This window comes from Odontesthes bonariensis, chromosome 3, assembly GCF_027942865.1.
Source record: "Odontesthes bonariensis isolate fOdoBon6 chromosome 3, fOdoBon6.hap1, whole genome shotgun sequence".
NCBI lineage: Eukaryota > Metazoa > Chordata > Actinopteri > Atheriniformes > Atherinopsidae > Odontesthes > Odontesthes bonariensis.
Genome location: NC_134508.1, coordinates 8032162 through 8052674, shown reverse-complemented (window position 1 = coordinate 8052674; position 20513 = coordinate 8032162). Strand labels below are relative to the sequence as shown.

The window sequence follows — 20513 nt, the reverse complement described above, 5'->3', positions numbered from 1 at the left end:
GTTTTCTCATCATTACACCGTTTGGATGATTGGGTCGATGTTCTGAAGTCTGTCATCTGATCCGGTTTACATTAGGCAAACCTGCCTTTGGAGCAGCTCCAACTTTGCGGATGTGTTGCTCCGACAGCAGATTCCTAGAAAGAAAAACTGCTGTTATTGAAGCACACTTTGACAAACAACCGTTCTGATTCATACCTCAGTTTGCTGACAACAAGCAGCCGAGTTACATAATAAGTAGAGCCTCACTTGTCCTGTAAGACTTTATCAGTAGTGCCTGATTGTCTGAGAATAGAATGGCTGGGACCTGTCTGGGTAAGTTAGTCCTGTTTATTTTCACTCTGTGTTTGATTAACACTGAGCTCCTGTCAGCTGGTGTATTCAGATACAGCTGTTATGTGATTAGATCAACCCGACGCACCTTTTGGAATAGACGTGGCCCCCCCGACCCGACCCAGCAGGGAGAAAACAGTCCTATGGAGTCTTTTAATTTGAATTTATCAGGAAAAAACATGCTGGAATCAGAAATATAACAGAGAGAGGGAATGGAGCGTGGACAGAAAATACTGGGGATGCTCTCATTGATTTAATGTGCATGAGAAGAAAAAGAAAAATTAGATAAGAAAATCTGCTCCTGAATCACGCTGTGACTCATTCGATGGCCCTGCGTCTCCGGGTGAATACAGAAAGGCTGTAACAGCCAGAGCTCAGCACCTATCCAAGGTAAAAAGTCCACGGATGAAGCCACAAACGTCAACATTTAGCACTTTTGACTGACGGTTAGCAGCAGAGAAACAGTTCAGTTTGATTCGGCTTGTGGTCTCACAGGAAGTGTCGCAGTAAGATTCATCCTCAGAGAAAACTGTCACCAGGAGTGTGCACTAATAAGTGTCTTATTTAAGCATCCTGAGTCAGAATCTACGGTTTATATGTAGTTTCAGGTAAAATCATCTGTTCCTGATGACTTCCAAGCCAGTGAAATCAGACGGAAACAAAATGAAAATGTTGTCATGCAGAGAGATTAAATCTATACTGATTTCCAAAATTATAACCACTTCGAAAACGCTAGATAATCGTTGTATAAATGTTGTCAAATAAGTGACCGATAATAATTTAAGTCACGATTAAAGTAATTGAATTTAGATGCCTTTCAAATGTTGGCTTTTTAATAGTGAAATTTAACCATAATAAACAAGATCTTTTTAGTATTAAAGGGATAGTTCGCCTCTTTTGACATGAAGCTGTATGACATCCCATACTAGCAACATCATTTATTAAATTTGACTTACCCCCTGCTGCGTCCTGTGAGCCGAGTTCCAGCCTCGTTTTGGCGTTGACGAAGGTAGCCCGGCTAGTTGGCTGGGGTTTAAAAAGTAAAACTTTTTGCTTCTCAAAACAATGTGCGTTCAAAAGAGTAATACATTTGCATCACAAAATCGTTGTCCAGGAAAAAGTCAGACCTCACATCGCTTGCCGCTATTTTTGCCTCCCTTGATATCAATGCGTCCAGCCACCTAGCGATAGCCGCACCTGTTATGGTGTTTACTGCTCGGTCTGCACTTCGGTCTGCACAGTTTACATTGGATGCATTGATATCAAGGGAGGCAAAAATAGCGGCAAGCGATGGGAGGTCTGACTTTTTCCTGGACAACGATTTTGTGATGCAAATGTATTACTCTTTTGAACGCATATTGTTTTGAGAAGCAAAACGCTTTATTTTTGTGACCCCAGCCAACTAGCCGGACTACCTTCATCAAAGCCAAAACGAGGCTGGAACTCGGCTCACAGGACGCAGCAGGGATAAGTCAATTTTCATAAATGATATTGCTAATATGGGATGTCATACAGTTTCATGTCAAAAGAGGCGAACTATCCCTTTAACCTAATTTAGGGTTATACATGATATTCTGCACTCTACTGGCTTTAGCGTTTCTAAAAGTTTGATGGATCCGAGTCAGAACAAACACTCGTTAGTTTGGGTTTTGAACCAAAACCATGACATGCAACAATTTGCACCGATTCATTCTCAGGACCTTCCTCCTATGAGGCAGCATTGTGCAAACAATTTAACAAAATTTTGGCTTTCAGGCACAAAGCTGCAGAGAGTTAAAGATGACTGGACTCCACAGAAAAGTGCCAATTCAATTTGAAATGAGCCACCTGGCACACGAATCAGCTTCCACAAGACTAGGACTTTAAATATATGAATAAAAAATGCATCTATGATTAGCTGACTTATGGTTCACTAAACAATGGGGCGAAAAGCTGAACTTCAGACCCACGGATAGTGACTACTAATCATTTGCATCACCTGTTTCATGCTACTTACTGTCAGAAAGGACTGAAAACTCTTTATCCCATCATGCACTGTCAGGGAGAAGAAAGGTTTCCAGTCCAATAAGTGGTTATTACACAGGGCCTTAACCTGATGTGAAGAAAATCTCCCGCTGAGCCCACAGAGGGCTTAAAATGTTGCCACAGCACAGTCAGTGCTGACAGGCTCTGGTGTGGATGTTGGAAGACTGGATTAGATCTTCTTTTTTCATATATATATATATATATATATATATATATATATATATATATATATATATATATAGACACGCATCCTGGCATTAACCAGCATCAGAGTGCCGTGCTGTGGTTTTGTTTGGCTAAAAAGTCAACAGGGTCAAATCTGACGGAGAAGGAAAGAGAAATATGAGAGATAAATTAAATCACAAAGCCAAAGAAGGGTGTGGGGACACAACCAAGTGAGATACAGTATATATAGCTCCATCATTACAACTGAGTCCCCAACAGAGAATTTAGAGCAAATGACCTTCTGAACCACTCCTAATAGCCGCAGTAGCCTCTGTCTGAAGACACTCGGCACATTAACATTAAGAGTTGACTCAAGTTACGGGTTACAGGTCAACTGGGCCATTTATCTGTACCACCATCATTGTACAAGTTTATCTAACTTAAATATGTTCGATGCTGAAACACTGTAGACTGTGTGAGGAAAATATTTAAGATATTTTGCTGCTTAAAGTCTTAATGTGTGTCATGTCTGTGGGTTTTTGCCATGTTTTTAGTTTCTGCTTAAGTTCTTAGTTTTCTCATGTTTTAGGTTCAGGTCCTGTGTTTAGTTTTTTCCATGTCATGCCCTGCCATCAGCCTCACGTCCCTCACCTGTGTTTTCCCCATCAGCTGCACTCTTATCATTAATCACCCGCCACAGTATTTAGTCCCCAGGTCTTTCCATGTTTATTGTCAGATCCTTCTCCGTCATCTATGGTCCATGTCACAGCCAGCTAAGTATTTCCATGTCAAGTCCTTTGTTTTGTTTTCAGTCTCATTTAGTTTTTTTATATCCGGCACAGCCGCGCTTTCTGTTAAAACCTTTTGTGAAATAAATTAAGTTTTAATTTCCAAGGATCTGCATCCGCATCCTTTCTCCTCACACCCACCCTCACTGACAATGTGCTGATCTTCAGTCCCAGTTTCTGACAGATTCAGCTGTTTTACAAAAGAAACACAAAAACGACGTGAAGGAGAGCAGCTTTATTGGATTTAATACACACTGTTTTGATTTAAAAAAAAAAAAATGCAAAAATGATGTAACTTTTGACATGCTAGTCTCAACTTCCTTATGTAGTCTTGTTATGTGATGTCTCAAGTCTTTACCGTGGGAATAAACCCTTTGAAGAACGCCGGCGCTTGTGTCCAGCAAGTGTTGTTTCAGTCTGACATAAGACAGGTGCAACACATGAGGGTAATGACAGGACACAGGTGCAGACGATGATGACATGAACAGAGGAATCCTGGGAATTGTAGTGTCAGAGCCAGTGATCAGTAGGCTGACAGTTATCGGGGTGTCTTAGTCCGGATTTTACTGTCGCCTTCACATTATTTCTGTCAGACTTACATGCTTACGAGCATCTAAAAATTCCAGTTTTAGTCCAGACAACCACAGTGAATTGTGTTTATGTAAACATACTTACTGTTGTGAAGCTAATTCAGCATTCTTCTTTCATTCTACCTCAGGCCAAATGCAGAATCTCTGTAGAATCCACTGCTTTTGTAAGTTCAATTATTCATTCTTTTAGAATTAGACTGAAATATGAACTTAAGGGTTCGTCCTGCAGTGTGAGAAGATTCTTAAGGACGATCCTAAGAGCTTGAATAAGGCCAACTGGACTTCTTCTTAAAAGTAGCAGAGGAAAATCAGATATACTCTTAAAGGCTCCTTTACCTGGACCCCCTTTCTAGAATATTACAAAAGCTTACAAACTCCGTTAAATGAGGATTAAGACACCAATACAGAATTGAGAACGGAATCCCCCCCCCCCTTCCCTCTTCAAACTATTCTTATTATTATTTACTTTATTTTATTTATTTACATATTCATTTATTTAGTTATTTTATCTTTTAATTAATCTTACTTTATTCTATTTTACCCTTATTATCATTTTTATTACTACTATTGTTATTACACATTTATTTATTTTATTTATCCTTTTTAAATATATACTGTATATGTATATTTCTTAAGATATCTGAATGTACTTATTTCTTACTTATTTTATTTCATTATTGTTATTGCTGTCCGTGTGTCTGTTCGATAATTCATTGTGAAAAATCAATAAAAATTGTTGAAACTAAAAGTAGCAGAGGGTTCCGTTGTACGACTTATATGCTGATACTCCAGACCAAATAGTTTGTAAATCGCCCTTACTCAAGCTCTTAGGATTACCGATGGTCTGGATGACTGACAATATGCACCAAAGTATTCCTAATAGCATGCAGGCTCTGTGCATTAAAGAAAAAGCCTCACAACATGGCATCTACACAAAAACACGAAATACCTAAAACTCAGAATGTGCTGCCTCCGCAACCAACCGGACCAGAAACGGTTCACTTTTCTGTCCTCCAGGCAGTCAAACAGCAGCTTTGTCCCACTGCGTCTCCATGTTTCACACGAGGCCGCTTTCAGGAATGTGACACTAAAAAAAAATCAGGGCACTGCTGACAACAAGCGTTCCCCACCAAACTCACCTGGGTAACATGAAGATTAAAATAAACTCAACAAAAACAACCACTGCCTTCTGCGGCGCTGCAGCAATTGGCTGTGAACTGTCACGGAGACATTTGTGTGTCAGGGAGAAAAGCTTTTCATGTTCTTATGGTGTCAGCTGGGAAATATCTGGAGGTGAGAACAACAGCAGAGGTAACATGTGCATCATGATATGCACCACTGCCCTCCAAGGACACCATATATATATCTATAACCGTCGCAGCAAATGGTAACGGACATTTTTCATCTTTTTAACAAGCTTGGCCCTATTTTCTCTCCCTTCGTATCACTACGTGCTGTGTAAACCTTGCAGACCAAAGTGCAGACCGAGCAGTAAACACCGTAACAGGTGCGGCTATCGCTAGGTGGCTGAACGTATTGATATGAAGGGAGGCAAAAATAGCGCCAAGCGATTGTGAGGTCTGACTTTTTCTGGACGGACGATTTTGTGATGCAAATGTATTACTCTTTTGAACGCATATTGTGAGAAGCAAAACGCTTTATTTTTGTGGCCCCAGCCAACTAGCCGGACTACCTTAACACCAAAACGAGGCTGGAACTCGGCTCACAGGACGCAGCAGGGGGTAAGAAAATGTTCATAAATGATATTACTGATATGGGATGTCATACAGCTTCATGTCAAAAGAGGCGAACTATCCCTTTAACGAGGCGCCAGACCTGTAACGCGGTTCCACCTGGCTCTGAATAACCAAAGTAATATATGCACACCAACAATATGGTGCTTAGGCAATAAAAACACTGGAAAATTTCATTTAAAAGACTGTAAATAAGGCAGATGTGAGAAGTCGCAACTATTTTCAGCCTCCTTTTTAAACGAATACATGTTATTCATAAATATCCATCTCATGGTTTATAGCTCACAGAACTGATCGAACAGACTTCAGCTCCATCACAACACGTCTCAGTCTTAACGAGATCATTACAGCCGTCTCAGAGGTAATATTTGTTGCACTGATATTGCATTAGGTTGCATTAGTTGTCAGTTGTGTGATTTGACTGACAAAATCATGACTTATTCATCCTGAGTGATGCAATCAGTTCTTTTTACTCATCAGTGTCCTGAGCAGACGACCTTGTTTTCATTTCATCCCCCCCCCATCTCTGTTCATTAAGAAACAAGTGATTTTGAGAGAATTCTTTTTAACTTTTAGCCGGAGTCAGAGGCTCTGTCACCCAGAGCAGTGTTGGGAAAGTTTTCACCACCTTCCACCGGGTCTTTTTTATCTTTCACTCAGTCAGCAGTGCATGATCTGAAGTGGGCATCCTTTTTGAGAGAGAGGATGTAGAAGTGTCCTTGTTCTCACTCCTGCTTTGTTTTTTTTATTCCATCACTCACCTTGTAAAAAAGACCATGACCTCAAAATGCAGGATTTTCTTTTCTGTCCCACTTTTGAGCACATTAAGATCTTTTCATTTGTTATTTGTAGGGCTGGGTGAGTTAATTATTTAACGCTAATAAATATTTTTAATGCGCATTAACGCAGTTTTTTGGGGGCTTTTGTGCCTTTAATGGATAGGAAAGTTCAAAGAGACAGGAAGCAGGGAGCAGAGAGGGGGAACAACACGCAGCACAGGACCGTCCGATGAGGGACTCGAACCGGGGCCAGATGGCTTTTATTTTGTAAAAGTCTGTTGGTGTCTGCTGCGGAACCGGAAAAGAAAGTAATCGGCGGATCCACCAAACATGGAGAAGGGTACGGAACTTTTACTCGGCCATTTTCATTTTAAAGTTCTTCCAGACGGCGGAGTCGACAGAACCAAAGTCATCTGTAAACACTGCCAAGTTGAATTGTCTTCTCAGCGTAGTAGTTCCAGTCTAAAATATCACTTAAAGGCAAAACACACAACTGATAGCAGCAAGTCATTCAAGGAAACAGACAGTGGAGCGAGGCTTCTACATAAAAACTACAGAAAGATGCTGATGTTAAAAGTGTGTTTGCACAACAAATGTTATGGCACTTTCATTCATATGGCAGCACATTTAAAATAAAACTAAATGGTAAAAGCTATACACTACTTTTGAATTCATTTTTGGATTTTGCATACAAATGCGATTAATCGTGATTAATCAGGGAAATCATGTGATTAATTAGATTTTAATCATTGCCCAGCCCTAGTTATTTGCCATTATAGGGAAGGGATGTCCAAAGTCGGTCCTGGAGGGCCTGGATGTTTCCCTGCTTCAACACACCTGATTCAGATGAAATGGATCTCTTCAAAAGATTGTAAAGTTCTGCACAAGCCTGCTAATGACGCATTGATCTGAATCAGGTGTGCTGGAGCAGGGAAACATCTGAAACCTGCAGGAGAGCGGCATGTGGACATAGAAACAGCGTACTAGAAAAACCTCCTCTTTAACCTTGAACAGCATTCTCATTTTCTCCTCAGTGGTCCTTAATCTCATCTTTGTGCAGCTGAACACGCACGGAGCCTCTGTTTTACCTCATTATTCTCAGCCTTGATCAGGAGGATTTTAACTGGCAAGCAAACCTGTCGTGTCGCTGTCAACGTCAGTGTCTCTCCCAAAATATTCTGTCATCTTCTCACTGGTCATTAAGACAATCCCCAGAAAACCATGTGAATTATTAAAAAAAAAAAAAAAAAAATCTGGGTATTGAAGTGTCTGATACTCAAGAGAACAGTTGAAAAGGACCATCTCTAAGGTCACTGAGTGCATATGCTCTAAACACGTCACTGATGAAGGCCACTAAGTGCATGTGTTCCAACCAGAGATGGCATATAGTCAAATAAGGAGATTTGGAGGAAAATACATTCCAAAGGCGTGAAGTCCATGGACATTGTCTCTTGGCTAGATGCCTGGAGAAGAAGAGACCTTGAGCATCTCCAATAAAAAGAAGTTTCACCCCTCTGAAAGACAACAATTGAGCTACTCTCTCCAGACTTGATGCATCTTTTCTGTAAATTCGAGACGGGCCTGATGGATGCAATAAAGGTTTCTATGTTCGATTAACCCTTGTGCGGTCTTAACATTCTGTTTACTCCTCTTGTCCTATGGGTCAAAAATGACCCGCCCTACCAAAGCCCCAAAATAAAGCAACTTAATTGAATTTTAAATCCAAAATCTATTTTGCATGATGAAACCCTTGTTATTTATCTATTTGTATATCCATTTTTTGTTTTTTTTACCACAAACCAACTGTCAGTTGGACCAACAGTTTTCTTGTTTTCTCAGTTTTCTTTTACATAATAAAGGTTTATTATTGCTATTATATAAATGTGAAGTAATTACTTCTGAATTAATTATATTGAAAGGGAAAAAACAGTGAACTTTTTTCTGGTGTTTAAATGTTTTTATAATTCACGGGTCAAAAATGACCCATAAGACAATCTTTGTACCCTAGTGGTGTACAGCCCACATGGAAACATAAACAAAAATAAAGTATGACTTTTTCTAATGATGGGGTCCCTTTAGGAAAATTCATACAATTTCAAGTTGGAAAAAGACAGTTTAAGGTATTTTTTCTACAGCTAAACATGGTAGTGGGTCACTTTTGACCCACAAGACAAACAGGAGGGTTAAGTCCGTGTCAGCAGAGTTCTTCATCACTCATCTCCACATCGGCTCGGCGACCATCCCACATATTTACTACAGTATCAACACGTCCACTTTATCTCGATGCTGTCACAGTTTTCAAAGATTCTCTCTGACTGTGATGCCACATTTCTTCAGAGAAATGAGCGACCTGAGACACGACTCAAACTGAAACTGCCGATGCAGCATCAGTGCAAGCAGAAATAAAACAAGCCGTCCTCGTGCTTATTTCATGTAGTCACGAAAACTTTTCCTCACCGCAGCAACGTGACCCGGCCACATGTAAATGCAAATATCTGATGCTTTGGTCTCCATTAAGCCCTGAACGCACAAAGAAATATGAGCTGCTCGATGGAAACGTACCTCTTTTATCAGCTTTTCTAGGCTCTTTGTGTTGAACAAGTAACACATAAAAGGTCTAACTGGACTTTTCAAGGGCTGACAGATACTAATGGAAGTTCGACTGGTGTAATAAATCATTCGGAAAACAAAATAAACTTGAAAATATGACACGGAAGAGGTAATTTGCTGCTTGTCTGAACCCCAAGCTTCCCTCAGATGTGGTAGTTTTGATCTCTGTCAACCCAGGCTTTTCTCTTCAAAATCAGCGCAAGCTCATAAAAAAAAAGGACATTTTTACGTATTATTGGATGTATTTTCCACACAAAACACTTCATTCATGACCAGGTGCGATTGTGTGGATGGAAACGTGAAGAATACACCGTCTCCTGTCTCATCGTTAATCATTTACGTCTCCACAACATAACCTTTTGTGGAAATGATCCCGGTGTCAGACCAACTCTTAGTGGAATTGATTGAATATTTCGAAACGCATTTTGTAACGGGTCTTTGATCTAATATCAGAGAGGAGGAGTGTCGCTATATCTGTTTCACTGTAACTGCAAAGATACTGTGCAGCTCAGCAGGTTTCATACAGTATGTAACGTATTTAGGTTACCAACTATTTCACTGAGTTAAAGGGATAGTTCGCCTCTTTTGACATGAATATGTTTGACATCCCATACTTGCAATATCATTTATGAACATTTTTTTACCCCCCGATAATTAAACAGGGGTGGTCCGTGGCGTAGTGGGTTGAGCAGGCGCCCCATGTACAGAGGCTATAGTCCTCGCTGCAGCTGGTTCGAGTCCCACATCGGACGGCCCTGTGCTGCGTGTCGTTCCCCCTCTCTCTGCTTCCTGTTTCTCTGAACTTTCCGATCCATTAAAGGCACAAAAGCCCCCCAAAAATAAATAAAACGTGCATTAATGTGCAATAAAATATTTATCTGTGTTAAATAATTAACGAGTTAATGCGATAATAACAAGTTTACTCGCCCAGCCCTAAAAAAAATGTGTGACAGTAAAGATTTTATTGGGTAATTTTTCCATTCCTCATAACACATAAAAGCTGTTTGGCATTGAGTTTGATAAATAATGAGCAGTTTCCGGTTTTTATTTAGTCCCATTCTTCCTGCAAACACGTTCTAAGGCGTGCAACAGTGAGGGGTCGTTACCCATTTTTTCTTTCATTGTTCTCCAACATTCTCAGTTCGGTACCGGTCAGGACTGCAGTCGAGTCATTTTGTGATGGATTCTTTACTTTGTCTTGTTGAAAAGTGGACATCCCTGGAAAAGATGTGTTCTGACACAACCCACAGTAATGTGATGCAGTTCTGTCTGAGGGACCAGAGATCCCAGGTGTCCACTTTGTGCCGCTGTCCTTAATGCATTGACATTCGTCCAGGTTCCTTGAACATTCCGCACTCCCGAGGATGAAATATGCAAATCCCTTTTAATCTTTCTTTTTGCCGAACGTTGTTTTTAAACAGTCCAATGGTTTTCTCATGTATGTGTGTATGTATTAGAAACATCTTGTGCCTGTCGTTGCTTCTCAGAGACTCTGCCTTTAATGGATTCAGCTTTTGCATCAGTGTTTCATGTGTAAAATGGAAATTTATAAACCAATGAAGTCAAGTTGATGCGACTAAACATGAAACATCTTGAGTGCATGCTAACTGTAACGGTCCCAGTAAATATACACTGTAAAGAATTTCCCTGTAAAATAACAGTAAAATACTGGCAATACTGATATTTTACTGTTATTTTACAGTCCAGCTACTGTTATTTATCAAACAGTATAATAACGTATTTTGGATTTGGACATCAATTTATTACAAATACTGTTTTATGCTGTTAAATTACAGTTATCTACTGGTATTGTTAAATGACTGATTTAACTGTTAACACATTGAATACCGGCATTGTTTACGGAATTATGTCGTAGACTCCCAGCGTTCTAAACCATTTTTTGACGTTATTTGTACAGTCACAGCATATTATGTGATAGTGCCACTGAAACATGTTATGGCTCGTTTGAAAGCTGACACTTTAAACTCTTTGTGGGTCAAAACTGCGTGTCTCTAGGTGCCGCCATTAGCGAGCTATCCTTAGCTAAACCAAGGCGGATATCCACCATAATCAACAACAAACTGAGATATCGGGGCTTTTGTGAAACGTGCGCTCTTTCAGCCTGTCGCACTTTAGATACTATCCGGGTCAGAGGATTTGCGTCGTGTGGCATGTTGCAAAGCTAACCTGTTCATAAGACCGCCTCCTTAGACTTGTCGCGTGTCTTCTTCTCCTTCTTGTTGTTTGTTTATGTTACTTTACCGTCACCCTCTGGAAACCGACACGTGCGATTGGACAAAATGCGGAAATGCACAACAATCAATGCAGCGCTATCAAAATTGTTCTTGAGTTGACGCAAAGCCATTGGCGTAATGATCAAAATGTCCAGATGATGACACCAGTTTATGACTGCCATCTATGTCAGTTCTGTTCATCACATAATTACAAAAATCACACAGAATGTATAGATTCAGAATCCATAAAAAAAACGTAAAAACGTATTTTTACCATGTGGGAGCCAACGCATGGGCAGTAAAAACGTAGTTTTACGTGACTTGGGAGTCAATGTGTTAATTCACAAGTGAGGGATGAATATTTTGAGTATTTTACAATTATTGTAAAATACAGTCGGATGCTGTTGTAGATCCACCGTAAATATACAGCAATTCATTGTAGTGTATCAATCTCTGCATTTATTTCAAATAGCACTTTACACACCGACCAAACTTGCTCTTATTTGGGGTTTTAAGAACTGGACGAGTTATATTTTCCCATTACAGAGACCCAGAGCCGGCCCAAGGCATATGCCAACTACGCGGTCGCTTAGGGCCCCCACGCCACCAGGGGGCCCCAGAGAGCACCGAGACGTTGTGATTAAAAAAGTAAATATTTACATGAAATTAAAATAACATTGAATAATTTAAATGAAATTGTATTACACCAGAAAAAAATAATAATAATTTTGACAAAATACTAATACTAGGTTAATTTATGCCTCCTGCTGGCTGCTGCCACCGTTGGGCAAAATTATTTAAGTATTGTATTTATTATTTAAGTATTTAATTTTGATTACGACTTCATTTTTCTGTAAGATAATGTAAATGTCATTCAATTCTATTTTGTATTTGTATTTTGAACATTTTGCACACCATTGCACATCTGAAAGAAATTAAACTATTTAACGTGTTTACTATAAAGTCAGTCTCCAGCCTGCTGATGTTACTTTCAAATAGTTAATTAATGAGCCATACTTATACATCACTCTTTATGTAGAAGTTAATTAAACCATATTTATGAGTTTTCTATCCCTTTAAGGTTAAAAACAAGAATGACACCTGTATAATGTAAGATGATTACAAATAATGCTAATGATTGTGGGTCCGTTACACACATAACAGTGTTGCCTATATAATAATGAGGCATCTGGAGCTGAGGTGATGGTAGGGGGGCCCCAAATGAAATTCTGCTTAAGGCCCCATAAAGGCTTGGGCCGGCCCTGCAGAGACCTCACTCCAGCACAAACCTCTTAAATAATGTTCATGACTGTGAGGTTAAACTGCTGACTTGCATAATGGCACAACAACTTAAAGGCTTGCAGGAGTTTTTACAGTTGTCGATATGTACTGTACTAAGGATTGCTGTCATTTCTACACTGTTCATTCATTGTGGATGCAAACACTCAGATTAAAGCTGCGTCAGCATTTCAACCCCCAAAATCCTTATTGTGTGTCAAATGAAAGAAAACGGCCTGGATGCTTTTAAAGTAAACACACCGTGTGGCTAAATCTGCTGCTGGTGAATGAGAAATGAGCCGGTGCCGTACAGTGTGGTGTCCAAAGACACTTTATCCCATTGAATTGTTCCATAATTGAGACTGCTAAAGCACACAGAAATGTATTATTGAAGTCCTGCAGTGATGGCAGGGTGTTTCACGCGCGCTGTGATATTTGTTCGGCCCCTCTTTGTGGGACTCATCAGGAATCTTTGGTAATGAAGATGGAAAAAAAAGCTCTGAGCAAAGAGACTTTTTTTGTCACTTCAAGGTACTATGCTCACCTTGTGATCACAAACCGACAAAAACCGAGCCAAGAAATGAGTCACGATCTGATGGCTTTCAGTGGTGGGAGCTTTCATCTTTTGGCTACACTTTGGATGGCCTCAGACGCACAGACTCTCACGCAGACCTGCTACGCACGCAAGCTCACAAGACACAGAGAGAGAAAGAGGGAAAAAAGAAAAAAAACTAGGTCATCTGAAGTCCCGAAGGCTTTGAGCTACAATTTTTTTTTTCTTGTTTTGCATAATCAGGAGAGAAATTTAAGCAGGAAGAGGGGAAAAAGAGAGTGAGAATGCAGTAATTAAATTAGCGCATAAAGAAAATGAGGGTAAGAACACGGATCAGCCCTGTCGGAACCAGACTGGAAGCAACAGAGTCAGAGTAGGGCTGATTGAAGTGAGGAAAACACACACACACACACACGCACACGCACAGCTCAGCTGCTGTCAATAAGGAGGGCGTCCCTTTGAGAGAGTAAACGGAGGAAGAGGACTGAAGCTCAGCCTCCCTCTTCCTCCTCTGCTCCTCCACGAGGAGAGCTTTACCCATCCGGTGTGGACTCAGTGTGGGGGGAAACATGCTCTTTCTCCAGGCTATATTAAAGAGAAGGCTGCTGCAGAAAGGTAAAAAAAAAAATCTTCTTTTTATGCAGCTTTTCCCTCATTTGTTCACTTTTTCTGAGCTTGTTGATGCAACTCCCAAGTTTCCACAGCGCGCGTCGGCGGCTCGCGGTTCGGACACGTTTGGACTTGATGGAAACAGTTGAATATTTATCCACCAGGTGCCTTTATTCCTAACTGGTGAGTTCGACTTCAGGGTCACCGGCTAGATGAACTTTATCACCTCCGAAAATAGGGTTCAATATCCTGCATCCTCCTCCAAGCACAGGCTGCACAACATAAGGATTAATATCACATGTATATGTTGGGTTAGTTATCTGCGGGGTTTTGGCTGCTGATACCGTGTGTTTTCCAGGTTTTGTGCTTAATGTTTGTGATTCTGAAAGATTAAAATGTTGAAAACTTGAGTTGTCGGACTGATGACCATTAGAATGTTCTCCGTGCCCGACGATATTTCTTAGATTAAATGAACCATTATTCGCTCTTTACTGCAAGTTTTTAAACTTAAGCTTCAGAACGAGCAGGTGTAGCATTTTGATACTGATTGCACGTTTTTTTTAGCGATGGCTTCTCAATACATCGAGGCTAATAAAGGTCCTTATGTCGGAATTTTATACAACACAAGCGGCATCCCTCGATCGAAGGTCGCTGGTTCGATCCCCGCGTCCGCAGCCTACTTGCAGATATGGAGAATATACTAAACACCGCACTGCCCCTTCAATGTGTTTGTATTATATTTATTGAGCATCACACCTAATATACAACTTAAGGTGGGTGTTTAATGAATTTAAAGTTATGTAATAACTTGGCTCGTCCAGTTAATGCAATAAGTCAGGTAAAGGAGCAATGCGCGGCCTAATCACGTTTAACGGGGCTGTGCGTGGCAGTGACGCTTAATTATCACATTTAAAGTGATCTTTGAACGTTTTACGTTGCTCCTGTCATTCATTACAAGGCGCTTTCATCCACATTTTCTCTCACAGTGTCTTTATGCTCTCATTATAACGTACGTGCGCGCGCGCCTTTTTGTCGCCGCTGTCTGTCGTTTTTGTTGGAATGACACAAGCGATTCTCTCTTTCCCTCTCCGACTGATTTATTTATGAGTTTAGAGATGTGATGCTTTGAAGTGAAGCCTGGAGATGCGGTGGAAAGAGAGGCAAATAGGGACAATAAACGCCCCCTATCGGCCTGTCGGGGGAGCGCTGCCCACCCTGGGGTCACCCTCATCACAACAATTTGAATTCCCCAGCGGAAATAAGAGCTAAAGTTGGTCAGATTGCTGCAATGTGCAGCAGATAAATCACTGTCACATTTCCTGTGTCTATCTGGTGTTAATGATACTGTGGAGATTACTCTGACACAGTTCCACTGTATCAGCGAGCATCTGAAGCTGTGAGGCTCTCAGCTGAAACCGAAGCATTGTGTTAGTTCTGACAGTCGAGGGGCGCAGAGCTGATATTTTATTGGGTCAGTCAGCGCGCAGCGAAAACATCTGCAGCTGTTATTTTCTATCACGATGAGAGTAAAACAACGAGCTGGGGTTGTGACTGTTCATAGGATGATATCATAGGGTGTCAGTGTGTGAGGATAATAAGCTTTAATGTCGGTGGTCAGTGAGATTATAGTGAAAAGGCTAAAGTTCAAAGCCACCCCGCCTGGGCTGCATCAGGAACAGAAACTCGTTTAATAAACGCAGCAAGAAAATGAGCAGCTGCAGAATCGGTCCGACGGATATTTACGCCGGCCATCTGTTCACGTGCGTAACCCCCTAAATCTTTTACTATTCTTCAGGGTTCTGCAGTTGAATACAAAAACACTTAAGATACCCTTCATTTCGTTACTTTTTGCCAAGACAACGGGAAGTAGGTGCAGGGACAATTTGGACAATTCTGACGAGCTTGGCACTATTTTCTCTCCCTTCGTATCACTGCCTGCTGCCGCCTGCCGACAGCCGCGCCTATCACGGTGTTTGCTGCTCGGAAGCAGGGGACTGCTCGGTCTACACAGCACGCAGTGATACGAAGGGAGAGAGAAAATAGCGCCAAGCGATTGTGAGGTTTGACTTTTTCCTGGAGAACGATTCTGCGATACAAATGTATTACTGTTTTGAACTCATATTGTTTTGAGAAGCAAATTTATTTTTGTGGCCCCAGCCAACTAGCCGGACTACCTTCGTCAACGCCATAACGAGGCTGGAACTCGGCTCACAGGACGCAGCAGGGGGTAAGAAGATGTTCATAAATGATATTGCTAGTGTAGCGGCTTTTTGCTCTCTCTTGCGTTGTGTATATCACAGAAGAAGACAGTCACTGTTGGCAAACTATCCTTTTTATCTCAGACATCTGGTGGGGAATTAAGACAGTCAGTCCCAGTTTCCTCACACACACACACACACACAGTACACACATCTGAAAAATGTGAAATGAAAGTCCAGGTTAGCTAACGACATGCAGCACTTTTTATAGCTATTTTATAAACAAAAAAGACAAAAATACCGTCAACATTTATGATAAAGAACGTGCTCAACCGTTTGGGAGCTATAGGTTTATAAAATACAACTTAAACCACGCTTTAGTAATACAGTTAAAGTAATTAATATAAAAAAATAGTTGAGCTCATAACTCGTGCACCTACCAGGGAGACAGCGAGGTCCGACTGCTGTTTACCCCCGGGGGGCACAACCTTAACCTCCAGGGGTGCTGCATTTAAGTACCATAGGACTTAGTTTGTGTGTTGTGTGAAGAGTTTTTTTTATGGCAAGTGGAATCACACTGCACCTTAAGTCCGTTACACTAGTATGGGATTTCATACAGCTTCATGTCAAAAGAGGCTAACTATCCCTTTAAGCTCTGCCTCCAGCGTCAGTTTTCTGCAGGGGAGGCTGACCTAACATGCAGGCAGAAAGCAGAAACAACAGTAACTGTAGTTATTAACTTCTTGGCTCTTCCTGGCTGTTTCAACCAGACACGGATTGTCTGTTTTACATCCTGCTGAACTAAAACATGGTTTTCATTCAGACTATAGGAGTTCCGTCTTTGATGAAGAATTTTTCTGAGGCAGAGTTGTATCCCGAGCACAGGAAGGAGACAAGATGTGCATCTAGAATTTAGAGGAAGAGGGTTACTGAGGCAGGATTGAGAGGAGGAGGCTTGTGTGGAAGGAAGAACGATAGGATGAGACCGACTTTTAAAGACTGGTTCAGGAAAAAAAAAAACAGGGTTTTACTGAACCAGAAGGTTGACCTCAGAATTGATAACGAGGACTCTTTGACAGCCGGAGTTGTCTGTACTCTCTGGGATGAGGGCAGATTTGAGGAAACGGATCTTTCTCTCTGAACTCATGCAAGTTTCATTCGAGTCTCATGAGATGATTTGAATTTTTCTCTTGGGGATTCATATTCGCATTCAGGAATCTAATTTTAGCTACATGTGGTTTGTGTGTGTGTGCGTGTGCTCAAGCATTGGGTGCATCACTACAGGTGTGTTCTTTGTGGCTAATAGTGTGTGCGGTCATGATCCACTTTATATGGCTTTAATGGATCGTGATGAGCTCAGGAGTGAAATCTTTCACCTGATTAAGCCATTTGCATTTTAGCCGTCCTCTGATTTTTCTTTACGCTGACATTAGGGCTGAGCGATAAAACGACAACTATCGAGCAGAGATGGGGACTCAAGTCACTGGGACTTGGACTCTAGTCGACTCGAGTCGCTGTTTTGATGACTTGTGACTTGACTTGACTAAAAATAAAAGACTTGAGACTCGACTCAGACTTGGAAGTTCGGGACTTGACTTGACTTACAATGACTTGAATGACTTGAGTGTTATTCAGTTCATGTTTTCAGTTTGAATCTAAAATTAATAAATTAATTAAAAAAATAATATAGATTACCCGGTAGGAGCGCAGGCTGAGAATGGCGTCATGATTGGATCATTATCCTGTGAGTCAGTCGTGCCCTCTCTACATACCTTAAAGGGATAGTTCGCCTCTTTTGACATGAAGCTGTACGACATCCCATACTAGTAATATTATTTATGAACATTTTCTTACCCCCCGCTGCATCCTTTGAGCTGAGTTACAGCCTCGTTTTGGCGGTGAAGTAAGTAGTCCGGCTAGTTGGCTGGGGTTTCACAAATAAAGCGTTTTGCTTCTGAAAAGAATATGCATTCAAAAGAGTAATACATTTGCATCACAAAATAGTATCTTCCGAAAAAGTTACACCTCACAATCGCTTGGCACTAGGTTGCAGTATCAATGCGCGCTGCCGACAGCTGCGCCTGTTTCTCGGTGTTTACTGCTCGGAAAGTTAACGTAGCTGGCCTGGGTCGCTTCTTCCAGTTAATTTTGGGAACGTGGAAAAATGTCCAGCATTCAGGATTGCGGGGAAGTCTTTATGATGCAGACAGAAGCTGGTACACTGGCCTCTTCATCAATTGAAAGGTATTGCATCTGTGATGAGTTCCCATTCGTGGCAGCAGTAGCTCTCCACCTCCGTTGGCATTACTGGGCGCTTCGAACAAGTGCACCACCATTTGTCGGTCACCCTGTGTCTCGCAGCTGTGGCTCCAACTTCAGCTGGGACCACTTCTCTGTCCCTCCTCTCTCTCTCTCTGCCCATTCTAACTCCATCTGGTGAAGTTCGGCGTCTGTATATTCTGGTTCATAAAGATATCCCTTTAGCTCTGTGGTAAAAGGGATGTCTTCATCATCTGTGTCGTAGTCAGACATGAAACTTTGTGGACTTTTTCTTTCACATCCCAGTGTTGCTTGTTTGGTCTTTTTTCTTTGTTTGACAGCCGGTTCTGTGGAAAGATTTACCGACAAGGGTTTCCTAACGTTTAACTTGAAGATCTATTTTGTAAAAAATGTAGTTTCATTTCTTTTAAGGTCTAAGATGATTCCCCAATCTGTCAAAAACAAATGGGCAGAACCATGCGGGCCTGAACTGGACTTCTGGCAACAGTTTCAAAGACTTTGGCTTTATGAGACTTTTTCAAAATCTGTTAAAGTGCTGCTGAAGCAGTTGTTTAGCTTGTGTCTGTGTTGCTTTGCTTTGTTCATGGCATTCAAGAGACACCTCATACAGAATGGTTAAGAAAAGTAGAATTTGCAGTGATTAGACCTCAGGTGAGCCGTTTGAATAATGCAGCAGCAGACATGAGCTGACTGAGGACCGAGCAGAGTGTCCCACGTACTGAAACTAAGACGATTAATGGCGCTAAGATTTATGCACCACTTTTTGTATCCTTTTTAAATCCTCAACACGAGTCTAAATCTGCCTCTGCTGGTTCCATCCCATCTTTCACCGCCTTCATATCACAGGTTCTTCTCATTACCCACATACAGCCTTCCTTTGAATTTCCTTTGCCTGTTGGACCCAAACGTTCCTCGGATTGTTACACCAGTCCTCAAAGTAGACAGAGTCCAGGGGGAAGAAAAAAAAAAGTGGAAAATATTTGACTTGGTCATTTATTTACTGACAAAATCCTCAACGTGAGCGGTGCAAGTTTGTACCTTTTAATCGTTACTGATTCCCTTTGTGATCAGTGTGTTGTGGGACAGCCCGTCTTGCAGCATTAACTGTTCACACACAATCTGTGGATCGACCGGTGGAGTCCAGAGCTAAAGTAAGGCTGGGCGAGTTAACTCATTATCGTTATTGTCGCGTTAACGTATTAATTATTTAACATCAATAAATATTTTATCGCGCATTAAAGGGGCACTAGGTAGCATTTTCACCTAAAATTATAGCCTTCAGGAGTTTACCAAAGGTTAAACAAGTCAATGGTAAGCGAATGAAGCCTGTCTCGCTCCCAACAGGGGTCTGTATGCTGAAAATCCCAAATGTAACTTCGACAGGAGCGACCCGCTTCTGAAGTCTCGCGATGCGCGAGAAGAGTCGTTTGTGTTTACGCCAATTAGCTAGGTCCTGTATGCTAGCTGTACTTGTAGGCTATGTGTTCGCTTGCGTTGAAGAGCCAACACCAAGCGTTTCATATTCTGCCTTTCACAGACTGAATATGAAACGTTCGATGTTGGCACTTCCCATCTTTGTGAAATTTCTCCAAGCGTGATCTTGTTCATCTACCATAGTGATCTGCGTTTTAGATCGTAAAGAGACAGGTGATGACGGTGCTCTAATTCCTCCTGAGTTCGAGACGTAGCCTAGCTTCAGAAATACACGGACTGACCTGATTAGAATAAGAATAGCGTTTTGATCCGAACAAAAATTGTTATCTACACATGAAAATGGATTAATTTTTTCGGATTATGATTGTAATCGGAATAGTGTAGAGCTAGTCTGCGTTTATTGCATGTCTAAGATGTAACTTTTGTAAGTGTCTGCTAATACAAAGAAATCACTCCACGAATACACCATGATGAGGGAAGAATCCCATTCAAGATCAGCAACAGTCCATCCATACATCCATTATGTGCCGCTTGTCCGGGGATCGGGTCGCGGGGGCAGCAGCCTGAGCAGAGAAACCCAGACGAGCTGTCCCCGGCCACTTCCTCCAGCAACAGGATTATAGCATATTATCTTGAGTTCTCTCTTCAGAAAATCTCTGATTATAGTATCTTACGTGGGCAGTCTACACTTGTGAATCAGATGACCTAACTGCACTGACTAAATAACACAACGGCAGCATTCGCCACGATGGTTAGTTAGGCAAGGCAAGGCAATTTTATTTATAGAGCACAATTCATACACAGGGCAATTCAAAGTGCTTCACAGCTACATAAAATCACAAGAAGGCAATAAAACCATTTGGTCTGAGACACAGTTACCAATTTC

At 41.3% G+C, this 20513-nt stretch overlaps 1 protein-coding gene across 4 annotated transcripts in view; it reads left to right on the top strand.

Annotated features, from left to right (window-relative positions):
* Positions 1-20513, top strand: part of LOC142376708 (glutamate receptor-interacting protein 2-like) — a 402317-nt gene that overhangs the window by 254654 nt on the left and 127150 nt on the right. Inside the window, exon 1 of one of the 4 annotated variants that reach the window (XM_075460181.1) lies at positions 13661-13721. The exons of the other annotated variants lie outside the window; for them this stretch is intronic. Within the exon in view, the coding sequence (XP_075316296.1) occupies positions 13676-13721 (46 nt within the window). The 5' untranslated portion in view covers positions 13661-13675. Of the gene's footprint in view, positions 1-13660; positions 13722-20513 lie in introns of those variants that run through there. 4 annotated transcript variants of the gene reach the window in all.